Here is a 13,168-nt window from a genome sequence, read left to right as displayed (position 1 = left end):
AGGAGTGAGGAGGTCAAGGTGCAGGCAGGAGATACGAGGAATCATAATCTTCTCTACGCAAATTATAGTGTTAAAGCACAACTGTTTTTTTTTAACTCAGTTTTTGGAGTTAATGTGGTTTTTCTTCATGCAAATGTAACTGAATATGTTATAGTACGTGTACTGTAATCAACTGCACTTATAATTGCAAATAGCAACCACTGAGCAGTGCTATGGAAAATGTGCAAGCCATACTGCTAACACCAGTCATGGTGCATTAATGGAAAGGCTTTACAGAACTAGCTGGAGTTGGATTTTTATACCCAATCAGCTGTGCATCTCCTTCAGAAAAACCTCAACTTTCACATCAACACGAATCAAACAGGTGCTTTGTGCAGTAACAGACTCAGTGTGTTGTAAAGCTACACATATGCGGTGGGTAAAAAAGAGAGCCCCAGCTTGTTGTATAATAACAATGTGTGAAGGCCACAGTTATACTGATCAAGCAACAGTTGTACAGGAAGTCTGACTGAAACTGCAAGGGTGACTCTAATCACATCTTCTCTGTGTTGAACAAATGCATCTACTGTCTAAAAAAAAAGCAGTTTTCACACCATCGCCGCTCCTTTTGAGTCACCTTTATTCTGACTGGCTGCCTGCCGCAAACAGGATGTAGTCACAGTCAAAGCATCCAGGCCAGTCTGAAAGTCTAGCTTCTTGGCTCACTGGAAACTGAACATTTTAATATGTTTTTTTTCTGATAAATTTTCATTTATCAGCTGATGAATGAAAATTTTAAAAGTAAAAAAAAGAAACACCCTTCAACCATGTTATTAGTGGTTTGTCCACCAGAGGGAGCTTTTCCCTGTTGGCAGCAGGTTTAGAACAAGAAGTTGAACCGTGCATAAACAAGTAATACGTGACAACAGGACAAGTTGGTTTTTTAACCTAAATTGTGTTACATTATTTCAGTAAGGATTAAATAACTATCCCTAACAAATTTTAGCAAAACTGTTTCATGTGTCTGAAAGAAAAAAAAATCCCCAGATATTGTTATCAGTCTTATGTATCACTCACATATCACCTGTGAGAAAATAAGAAAAAACATAAAAAGGTTAACACGTTTTTATAGTCAGATGTATATTAAATAAGAGTTCACACTCATGATTGATGTGACATCCAATGACAACAATAACAGATGTCAAAACCTGACCTGGACTTTGTCAGCAGACAGAGGCTCATTCTGATTTTACTGTCAAACCATTAAAATCAATTGGCCACTAAAAAAAAAAAAAAAAAAATCACTTATGTGCAAATGCCTTGCATAATGCTAAGCATAAAGCTATAAACCCTCCTCACAGGCTACAAAGATAATGACAGCTATTACAGCAGAATGTGTGCGATGTGACAGGCGTGTGTGAGCAGTGCAGACATGAAGCCTGCAGAGTGCATCTGCAGTGAAAGGACACATAATGGAGGTATCGCGTGTATGCTTTTTGTGGTATGCAGAGGCCGGGTCAGCTGAGGTTAGATTTACAGTGTAGAGGGTAGCGAGCTTTGTTCTGCTGCCCTCAGGCCTCCTATCCGACACCGGGGTTTGTCATGTGTGCACGCATGTGGGTGAGAGAAAGAAGCGGAAGACGGGGAGATAACGTACAGCAAGTGGGAACAAGAGCTGAGGCTGAGCTGCATAGTTTCACTCTCTGAAGTTCAATGCATTTTTTCTTTTTTACTCTTAAGGGTTGGTTTGATTGACGAGACGAGAGACTCCGTTTCAACATCCCATAATAAAACTGTTCTGTCTTGATGGGATGGCAAGACCACCATCTGTAAGGCAGGAGGTGGCACTGAATGATTTTAGGCAGGGGTGTCAAACCTAAAGCCCGGAGGCCAGAATTGGCCCGACAAAGAAGACATGAATCTGGCCCACTGGATAGCTTTTGGCAATGTGAAGGAGGGCATGAAATTTTAACTGTATTTTCATAAGTTTTACAGCTTTTCCTACTAAAGATAAGGATAAAGGCATCCCCGGTGACGTCCATATTACACCAAAGTAATTAAATAAATGATAAATAATGACAGAAGTGTTATTTTTTTTTTCACTATGGACCAGCGAAGGCACATACAGCTCACTTTGATCTTAAGTGGGCCAGACTAGTGAAACCCTCCTTTACCTCAGATATCTTAATATAAGAAAAAGAATTACAAGTTCAAACATGCATCTCACTTTTTCTACACATTTAATCCCAGAGTTTAAACGTGTAGAAAATAAATACTGCTGTAATAAATCAAGGAAATGTGTCAGCACAGCTCCTCACACGTAAATCATAAGAAATAAATGTGAAAATTCATGAAAAAGTTCTGGCAGCTCTGTATACCTATTACTTCATTACTTTATTTTAGTAAGAATGGCTATGAGAGATGTATTTATCAGCAGGAAAAGTTATGAAAATACAGTTAAAAGTCAAAAATGTATGCCCTGTTGTTGAAATTGCACTTCTTTGTCTTATATTTAAATATCTCAGGGATTAAATGTGTAATTAAAGGTCTTTACACTGACTGAAAGGGGTGTGTCAGTGGTTCGGCCCACTTAAGATCAAAGTGGGCTGTATGTGACCCTCAATGTAAAACGATTTAAGGACCTATGGGTGTCATGAAAACACTAAATTATGGAACATCTTTTGGAAGAATGGTGTTCCACTTCTTGGGAGTATCAATGCCAATGTGCATCAAAGCTGAAACAACTTACTAAAGACACTTTATCACCATTTTTCCTTTAATTTGCCGCGCGCCTTATATACAAGCAAAGGGCTGGAGGATGTTTGCGGATCTTATTTAACTATTTGAATGCACTGGCTTAAATCCCTACACAGACTCCTCATTCTGGACTGTGTAATTATACATTTGCAGTGAGTGCAGGCAATGATATCATCTGTCGTTCTCTCTTGTTATGCGAGTGTTGCGTGACTCCTTCACTGCTCAGGTGTGCTGTATTTATCCAAGTCAGAGCCTAAACAGAAATGTTTGTATCGCTGTGTGAGCAAGTTAAAGAGGCAGAAACAGGTCAAGTGCGCGTATAGAAACGCACTACCTTTTTTTAAAAAAAATAGACATTTTATAGATACTTGACATCACCTTTTGCCCTTTTCATACTTCTATGTGACATGCTTTAGTAAAGAGGACCTGTTAGGCTAACTAAGCACACCTGGGTGCCCTCCTCGTCTGCCTGAGCCTCTGCCCGGACCCTGAGACAGCTATCCGCATATAAAACTCACATACATGTGTCAGGTTGGCCCCCTCTGTGACCTGCGTTGTTGCAACTAAAGTGCTCCGGTCTTTCACAACAGAGACACGGTGACAGCAGCTCTCACCTGCTGCCTCCTTCCCGCCACCAAGCCTATTTAACCGGCTCGCGTTGCATTTGAGGACCTGGACAAGTGGCCGTCTGACAACTAAGTACTTGAACTTTAACTGCAAAGCTAACATTTCCACAACTAAATGAAGACTGCAAGTAAAGTTTACTACTCTGTTAGTAACTTCTGTTTAAAGAGTGCACCTACCTGTCAGTCTCGGTTCCTGTCACCTTACGCTCCTGTAGCCCTCTCTTTAATAGTACTATTATTTCATTGATTAGGCCTCCAAAAAACTTTCTACAAATGAACAGGTGCTAGCATCCCCGAGAGCTCCTTGTCCTGTGGAGTGGATGAAGCTGATGAAAGTTTGCTGAATGCTTACACAGCAGCAGTATCCGAAATACTGCCCGGGTATGAGTGCAGAGGCTGCTGGCGTCGGTTCTGTGCCGTCCTTGTACAACACAAAGATCTTCTATACGTTTACCGATGGATAACTCCATTAAAGAGCAGTCATTGTTTAATTTATCTGAATTTATGTGTATTTATGTATTTATTTTATTTGTATTTGGATAAGAAGGCATTTAAAATATATATTAAAATGAAAAAAACATGCAAAAATACGGAAGGCTTTATTAAAAAAAATAAATAAGGTCCAATTAGTCAACTGATTTTCTCATTCATGATATTTTAATTATAGAACTGAGGAAATAGTCACCTTGCTTGCTCACTCATTAATTAGCTGATAAGTATCGCTTCATAACACCGTCATGCTTTACATTATTATGACATACAATTAAAAATGGCAGAGCCACTAAAGGCACAGTGAGGAGTGCCTGATCTATCTATCTATCTATCTAGTTATGTTTCAAGTTTCAAGCGATCTGCCAGTCATTTCCCTTTTTTACTAAAGCACTACATAGTGTTTCATTTTTGTAGGTTGGTTTGTTTTACCGCAGGAATAAGTAGCAAAGTGAGACGTCTTTTCTTTTCTCACATCTCTGTTGCACATTCACTCTGTCAGCCCACTCTTAAAGAAATATTCTCCCATTTAGATTTTTCATGCTACCACCTTGCTGACAGTTGTCTCTGCAGACTGAAACGAAGCTGCTGGACGTGTTCAGATATTTCACATACAGAGATTCCTACAAAGAACAACTGGGTGTATTTAAAGAGAACAACATAATTAGGGATAGGGAATGAGGTAGGACCTATAGCTCATGTTCCCCTTGATTTTATACCCTGATTCAATTAAAAGCTGCTCAAGTCATCAGAAGAATGCGCTATAATTTGGTGGTGGTGCACGCACTCTGTGAGCTAACACAGATGATAGGTTTTTATGACAAAACAGCTCATTTATAACAAAAAATCTTTTTCGGACGTACGTTATTCCGAAAGTCATTGAGAATAAAACGTTTACGAGCCGCTGACGGTCCGATTTGAATTAGATTCACCTGCCTGAGCACGCTGGAAAAAGCACAAATGCCAAATGATGCACTAACAATTTCTTTACTTTGTGTCCATCTTCTGGTCAAATTGTGTCACAACAGCTTTTTGTTTTTACGGGATCATTTTGAAAAAGGACACTAAATGAATGGGCTTTAATACAGACAAAAAAGAAACGAAAAACGAATTAATCATTGACATGAATACTTATTAACTATTAAGTTGCATAAAGTCAGACTTCGCAAATTCACATTTAAATGGAACATATTCAGCCAATTTCAAGCTTTACTTTATCTGTCTATGCCATCGAGGATCTTTTACATGTTTTACAGTTTAAAATATATCATTTTTCTATTTTAAAACTTTGTTTTTTGACTTTGGTCATTTAAATATTCCATAGGCTATAAATAAAATAGGCATTTTTCACATTGCACATTTGAGGTTAATTTTTATTTTAAATCATTTAACACACTTCAGTGGGCTACATACTTAGTGTTACTATCAGTACAATACCAATAACAGTGTTGGTATCGATACTAGTGATATTTAGATGAGTCCACTCACCTCTACTACACCTCAATGTGAATAATTAAGCAAAACTCAAATAGTTGTATTTATTGAAGAAGAAAACTGTAAGGCCAAGAAAATGTGTTCACAGTTTATTTGTTTTTTTAGCTGAATATTTTAACAATTTGCAAGCACAAAGGAATTTTACATTTTTTTCCAAGTTCACCAACTTTTGATTTTAACAGAAAACAAGAAAATTATCTGAACCTCTTTCAGCATACAGAGGCTCGGCTCTCATCAAAAGGTAAAATGTAGTTTTATTCATTCAAACTAAATCCACAGTGTAGAGTGGTGATTAGTTATGGAAATAATACTGGGCCACAATGCTGTAGCCATGGTAAGTGTTTGTAACACTCCTTTCTTTAAAGCAAAAATTCCTTCAATAGTAGAGCTTGAAGATGGAACAGATCAGCTGGGCCAGATGAAATAGGCCTCAGGCCTAGTGCCCCACACACAATTAGGGGCCAACCGATAACATAAATTTGGCGGAGGGTGGGTTACCAGAAACATACTGTTTCTGCGAACGCTTTGATCGCCTGACTGTGACGTAGCGAACGCTTTGATGTGCCCGTGACGTTGCATTCAACTGAGCCCTTATATAAATCCCGCCAGGACTCATAATCTACTACTTAGCATTAAGTAAATGAGATGTACAGACCGCATCTACAGTCTTTAAGCTCTGGTAAAGATTTAAAAATAAAAGCATTAAATAACATAACATTTAACACTAAATTAGTTTGATGGTGTTGACTGCAACAGCTCAATGTTAATCAGCTGATGGTGATAGAAGCAGATGAGCGTTTTTCATCATGGTTGTTGGTGATGTGTTGGTCGAAACAAGACGGCTCTTAGAGCCGACTCTTTGCTCCTTGTCCGGTCGTTAAGTCTGACGTAGTGATGCGCGAATCATGAATGAATCGTTCAATACTCGAGAATCACTTCACTGACTCATGAATCATGATTCACAAGTCCAACTGACTCACTGACTCATCCCTGTTGCTGTTAGCAGCAATGTATCTAGCTTATAATTAAAATTGTGGAGAAAAACACAACATCCAGTATTGTAACATTGTATCGTAAAATTTCTGCTCTGAACTGGAAGAAAAAACCCTGAGTAGAAGCTCACATCAAGAAAATAGCTCCTCCGTTCACAGTAGCATCGCTCTGCTAACATGCTAACAGACTGCACCCAATGGCACGCAGACATGCGCCTCACCTCTGCTGCTTAAAATGAACAGAAAAGTCAGCCCAAAACAAATCGTTCCCAAATGAAAAGTACAAGTCGTATTGACAAAAGTCTTTCACCGTGAGCACCAGCAATGTCTAGTCTACTGATTTCTCAGTTTTTATGCCTGTGGAGTTTATTATATGGACATGGTGACAGTGTAAAGACAGCCTGTACCTCTGATTTTCAAACAAACTTTCTGAGCCATTTTAACATTGGAGTCTATGGAAGAGTTGGAGGGAGGAGGCTGTGCATTGGTGACATTTATGAAAGAACCATAACACCTATTACAATAATACACACATTGGATGAAAGAGGACAGCGATGGCTGCGTTTTGAGGGTAAAATGATGGCTGTAGAGCGAACATTGTGGACACAGCAGCAGTTTTAAGAAAAGATTTTAAGATTAATTCCCCCCCTCCTCTCACTCTGGCAGTTGAGCTGTCTCACTCTAGCGCCAACATTCCGTCCCATACACACCCATTATAAACTCTGAAACGGCTGAAAAAAAGGATGAAACTTAAACTGGAACTGAAGAAAAAGTATAATAGATATTGAAAATATAAATGCAAGTTGAATAGTTGAATGTTTTGGCTTCGTTTTAAAGTTTGAACAGTGGCTCTATGTCAACGTATGTGGAAGTGGAAAGAGTTTAAAGAGGAGTAAGTTGAATGAGAATTTGAAGGGTCTTTCCACTGAAATACATGGGAAATTTTTGTTGAATAAAGTTGAATAATTTAAAAAAATATAAATGTTAAAAATGAGAAAAATAGAAGCTAAAAGCTAAAAATAACAGAATAAAACTTGACTCACCTAAAAAAAAAAAGAATCCCCATTCAATTATGTCATGTGACAGCCTAATTCCTATGACATCATACTACATATGATGTCATAGGAATATATGCCTTTGATCTGAAAGCCTTAAATAGGGGGGCGGATCCTAAACATTTAGTCAGTTTATTCGCAGCACTCGTGTTCGCAGCATTCAAACGTACGCCTTAGAAACATTTTGAAACAGTTGGCTCTTTTACACAGTCATTTTATCAAGACTACAACATGTCTGAAAGAAAACACAGCAAAAAACAACAAGCTTACGCTGGCTGTCCTCTCGAGGGTGCACAGCCAAATTCCCCATCAGCTGAAAGTAGGCAGGTAAACCAAAATCTAGAGGACAGGATTAAACAAATCCAAGCAGAGAAGATTCAACTTGAAGAGCAGTGCAGACAAATGGAGACCCATAATAAACAGCTGGAAGAAAGGCACAATGGGTTTGTCACTAAATACAGAGAACTGGAGGCCCGAAATAAAGACTTGGAAGAAAGGCACAAGGAAAGTCTCATGAACCAACAGAAGCAGCCCAACGTGGATAACATAAATGAGGGCTGGGGAATAATGTTTAATAAAGCTAAGCAGCGCATTGCAAGCCTGATGACAGAAAAGAAGCAGAACAGGCATGAGTTAAGAACAATGTCCTGCCAGCTTCAACAAGCACAAGCTGTTAGTCTGGAGATCTATGGGAATCTCCAAGATGCTGTCAACTTGAAACAGCAGCTGCAAGTACAGCTTGATGAAGCCCTGGAGGAAAACCAAGAGCTTCTTCAAGAGAAGAAACAGCAGGACATAAAGGAGAAAGACATGGAATGCAAACTTCACAACATGAAGAAACAAAATGATGTCTTGCAAGTAAAGATTAATGAAGCACTGCACAGAAATGCACAAGTGCTTCATGAGAAGAAACAACTGGACACTAAATACAGAGAACTGGAAGGCCGAAATAAAGACTTGGAAGAAAGGCACAAGGAAAGCCTCATGAACCAACAGAAGCAGCCCAACGTGGATAACATAAATGAGGGCTGGGGAATAATGTTTAATCAAGCAAAGCAGCGCATTGCAAGCCTGATGACAGAAAAGAAGCAGAACAGGCATGAGTTAAGAACAATGTCCTGCCAGCTTCAACAAGCGCAAGCTGTTAGTCTGGACATCTATGGGAAACTCCAAGACGCTGTCAACTTGAAACAGCAGCTGCAAGTACAGCTTGATGAAGCCCTGGAGGAAAACCAAGAGTTTCTTCAAGAGAAGAAACAGCAGGACATAAAGGAGAAAGACATGGAATGCAAACTTCACAACATGAAGAAACAAAATGATGTCTTGCAAGTAAAGATTAATGAAGCACTGCACAGAAATGCACAAGTGCTTCATGAGAAGAAGCAACTGGACACTAAATACAGAGAACTGGAAGGCCAGAATAAAGACTTGGAAGAAAGGCACAAGGAAATGCTGGTGAACCAACAGAATCTCCAACACGCTGTCAACCTGAATCAGCAGCTGCAAGTACAGCTTGATGAAGCCCTGGAGGAAAACCAAGAGTTTCTTCAAGAGAAGAAACAGCAAGACATAAAGGAGAAAGAGTTGGAATGCAAACTTCACAACATGAAGAAACAAAATGAAGTCTTGCAAGTAAAGATTAATGAAGCACTGCACAGAAATGCACAAGTGCTTCATGAGAAGAAACAACTGGACACTAAATACAGAGAACTGAAAGGCCGAAATAAAGACTTGGAAAAAAGGCACAAGGAAATGCTGGTGAACCAAGAGAAGCAGCCCAACGTGGATAACATAAATGAGGGCTGGGGAATAATGTTTAATCAAGCAAAGCAGCGCATTGCAAGTCTGATGACAGAAAAGAAGCAGAGCAGGCATGAGTTAAGAACAATGTCCTGCCAGCTTCAACAAGCGCAAGCTGTTAGTCTGGAGATAAATGGGAAACTCCAAGACGCTGTCAACTTGAAACAGCAGCTGCAAGTACAGCTTGATGAAGCCCTGGAGGAAAACCAAGAGCTTCTTCAAGAGAAGAAACAGCAAGACATAAAGGAGAAAGAGATGGAATGCAAACTTCACAACATGAAGAAACAAAATGATGTCTTGCAAGTAAAGATTAATGAAGCACTGCACAGAAATGCACAAGTGCTTCATGAGAAGAAACAACTGGACACTAAATACAGAGAACTGGAAGGCCGAAATAAAGACTTGGAAGAAAGGCACAAGGAAAGTCTCATGAACCAACAGAAGCAGCCCAATGTGGATAACATAAATGAGGGCTGGGGAATAATGTTTAATCAAGCTAAGCAGCGCATTGCAACTCTGATGACAGAAAAGAAGCAGAACAGGCATGAGTTAAGAACAATGTCCTGCCAGCTTCAACAAGCGCAAGCTGTTAGTCTGGACATCTATGGGAATCTCCAAGACGCTGTCAACTTGAAACAGCAGCTGCAAGTACAGCTTGATGAAGCCCTGGAGAAAAACCAAGTGCTTCTTCAGGAAAAAGAGCAACTGGAAAAAATACAGGAGAAGAAAAACACACGCACAATTAGAAGAACTGGAGAAAGGAGGGACCCTCCTGCTTCCTCACTGGATCATGAGGCGGCATAGCCTGGTCTTCCTCCACCACTTTTCTCATCTCCTCACCCCTATACCTCCCCTCTTGCCCTTTCTCTCCTTCCACCTCTCCATCATTCTCCATTTTTTCTTTCTCCCCTCCCTTCTTCATCCTTTTTCTTTCCCCCCCCCCCCCCCCCCTTCATCCTTTTTCTTTCCCCCCCCCCCCCCCTTCATCCTTTTTCTTCCCCCCCCCCCCCCCAACTAGTCAAGGCAGATGACCCTCCCTGAGCCTGGTTCTGCAATAGGTTTCTTCCTTTAAAGGGAGTTTTTCCTATCCACCGTCGTCGAGTCGATTTACAACCCGGATTTACGGTCAGATACTGCTGTTTATGTCAGTGGACAAATGACAACCACAAAAAACCTTCGACGCATGGTCTCTCTCGCAGCCTCGTGTTTGGAAAAATGTGCAGGTAAGCTAAGCAGCCAGTGCATGTCAAAGGGCGGCGCAGCTAGTACTCAAGCCCCCACTGAAGTCTAAAATTACAAGGTTCTTTCGAGCAGTGGGAAAAGCTTTAACGAAGCCGTTTAGGAGCTGCTTTAAGGGCAGCAGCGATGACTAAAAGACCAGCTTGACACCCCCCACCCCCCCACCCCCCCCCACACACACACACACACACACTACAATGCTTCTTTAAAGATCTTGAAGCATTCAATAATTTATTCAAAAACAATGTAATTGGCCAACAGAAGTATATTTCATCTTGTCTCCCTATATTGTCTCTCCATCACCCCCAACCGGTCGCAGCAGATGGCCGCCCCTTCTTGAGCCTGGTTCTGCTGGAGGTTTCTCCTTATAAAAGGAGTTTTTCCTCCCCACTGTCGCCTAGTGCTTGCTCAAAGGGGATCTTTTGATTGTTGGGTATTTTCCTGCTAATACTGTAGGGTTTTCACCTTACATTATAAAGCACCTTGAGGAGACTCTTGTTTTGCTGCGATGCTATATAATCTTAGATTTAACTGAATTTTAAAATCATCTATTATAGCATCAAAGTAAAACAAAATGAAATGTAAAAAAAACCTGACATAAAAAAATAGATTTACAATCAAATAAAAATCCTAATCTCAAACATATTCTGATTTTTCTTGTGTTTTATTGTGTTGTCACGTATGAGGATATTTAGTAGATCAGACTCTACTGTATTAGAGAAAAGAGAAGCAGGTAGAACTGGGTTAATTTACTGTCATTGTCTTTGGCAAACGTAATTAAAAGTTAATTACAAAACTCTTACTGCCTATATTCTACTCAATAAAGTTTATCTTATCTTATTCTGTTTTCATTGCGCCATTCTCTCTATACAGTTTTTGAATTTACATACTATACTTACATACTACACGGCAGTTGGTTTCTGTGCTTCTGCAACCTTTTCTTAGCTTTTCCTATAAGGTATTTGTAATTAATTAAAAAATATATATATATTATTTTTTTGGCTTTAGTGGATTCCCGCTCAGGTAACTCGGCCATTATGCACTACCCAGTAAACAAAATGGCTGAACAGTATCTTAAATGTTTGAACATGAGCTAGTCATACCATGTCACGTAATATTCATGTGTAGTGTAGCAAGCTCACCTTATAGGGGTGTAAAACATGAGGCGTATGAGGTGATTGTTTAAATTACTGCAGTAGATGCCTGCAGCTGGAACGATTTTCTGATCTGAACGTGAACCTACTGGTCACGTTTACGGTAATGTTACCAGATATGCATTGTACTGTAGGAAAACAGCGGTGGATCAGTGTGCAAAAAGCCCCCCAAAAGAAACACACAGCTTCTTTAGCTCAAACACTGTCTGATCTCTCTCTTAGATACTGTGCTGTTCCATCTAGTTATTGGTTACTGATAAATGTTTGGTTATTAATTTATTAAGAGAGTGCAGCTGTTCAGATCAGATGGTGAAGTAGGAAAATGCAGAACATGTTACTATAGCTGAATGCTGTGTAAAATACTAGTAATAAATCTAACTCCCATCTATGGCTTTTACTACTGTGGGGCTAAATAAAAAATTACACACATAATGAAATCTGCTACAATTACAAAGCTTAAGTTTAAAACAATTATTATTTATTAAGCATGTTTTTTGCTCTTTTTTTTAATTCGTTTTGCTAATAATGGACTCAATTTTATTATGAAGTTCAAAGACTTATTAAACTTTGAAACCATGAAATCCAGGAAATTTGATGCTCGTAAATGTACGAGACCCTCTTTATGGCTAGTATCCCCAAATATCTAACAATCCTTTCTAAAAGTACACAAACTTTGTTCTTTTCAATTAAATAGTGCATTTTTAATGTATTCTGGAGCAGGTAAAAATTCCACTAAATTAGCTTTTGCATATTTTTAAGTATAATCAAATTGTTATAGTTTGCGAGTACTTTTAATTTGGAGATTTTGGCACTTGTTTTGAAGTTTGGATAGTGCTTTATAGTAATTTAGTCATCTGGCTTCTTAATAATTTAATAAAAAAAATTAACAAGCCATGTAATAATTTGAAAACCACTAGGGACCACTTATTACTATGTCACCAATTTTTTACTTAAAGGAAATTTAGGATTTATGTCTGTCAAGTCATTTGTTCTGGCATAAGTCACCATTTTGATATATCTTCCTGTGACTTTTAAGTCTGTCAGCTAGTTAGATACATTTTTGCACTGCTAGTGTTTGCTGCTTGGATTAGTCAGTTTACCATATAAACACATGCAGTGCCTTTCAGACTTTTAATTACACTGTTCATTTTTTTAGTAAGAGAATCTTTTATATTGAATTATACTGGGAAAAAACGAAAATGTTTGTATTTTTTTCCTCATGCACTTTCTTTCATTTCCTTATCACGTTTAGATTCTTCAAGATCACAAACACCATCTTTGACATGTAAGTAACTTTCATATTATTTGTGTTACTGATTATTATTATTATTATTTTGAAAAGTGATGGTCTTTGAGGCATCCTTGAAAGAAGTGCATTACTTCATTTTTTTTACTGGTATTCAGTTTATATATATATATATATATATATATATATATATATATATATATATATATATATATATATATATATTCATTTAGACACAGGAGGCAATGAAAATGTAACATTTATTTAAATTTCCATCTTTTATGCTAACAATAATGCCAACAGTGTTCTCTTCACTTGTCCCACAACTCTGACAGTT

At 38.6% G+C, this 13,168-nt stretch overlaps 2 protein-coding genes across 2 annotated transcripts in view; one reads left to right on the top strand and one right to left on the bottom strand.

Annotated features, from left to right (window-relative positions):
• tnk2b (tyrosine kinase, non-receptor, 2b) overlaps positions 1-3,728 on the bottom strand; it is a 56,903-nt gene extending 53,175 nt beyond the window's left edge. Inside the window, exon 1 of the mRNA XM_087831469.1 lies at positions 3,540-3,728. The gene's annotated coding sequence lies outside the window, so the exon portion shown is untranslated. The remainder of the gene's footprint in view (positions 1-3,539) is intronic.
• Positions 3,729-7,476: 3,748 nt separating this feature from the next.
• Positions 7,477-10,127, top strand: LOC148097774 (uncharacterized). Its single transcript, XM_087832436.1, has one exon. The coding sequence runs from the start codon at positions 7,624-7,626 to the stop codon at positions 9,994-9,996; it is 2,373 nt and encodes a 790-aa protein (XP_087688562.1). The 5' UTR covers positions 7,477-7,623; the 3' UTR covers positions 9,997-10,127.
• The last annotated feature ends 3,041 nt before the right edge of the window (positions 10,128-13,168 follow it).

Source organism: Neolamprologus brichardi, chromosome 18 (genome assembly GCF_056152115.1).
Source record: "Neolamprologus brichardi isolate AB-2024 chromosome 18, ASM5615211v1, whole genome shotgun sequence".
NCBI lineage: Eukaryota > Metazoa > Chordata > Actinopteri > Cichliformes > Cichlidae > Neolamprologus > Neolamprologus brichardi.
The sequence above is the reverse complement of the archived record's forward strand: the minus strand, read 5'-3'. Positions and strand labels throughout refer to the sequence as shown.

Bases quoted from the DNA above. Each gene is read 5' to 3' on its own strand.
- LOC148097774 (XM_087832436.1), top strand. From the start codon at position 7,624: ATGTCTGAAAGAAAACACAGCAAAAAACAACAAGCTTACGCTGGCTGT.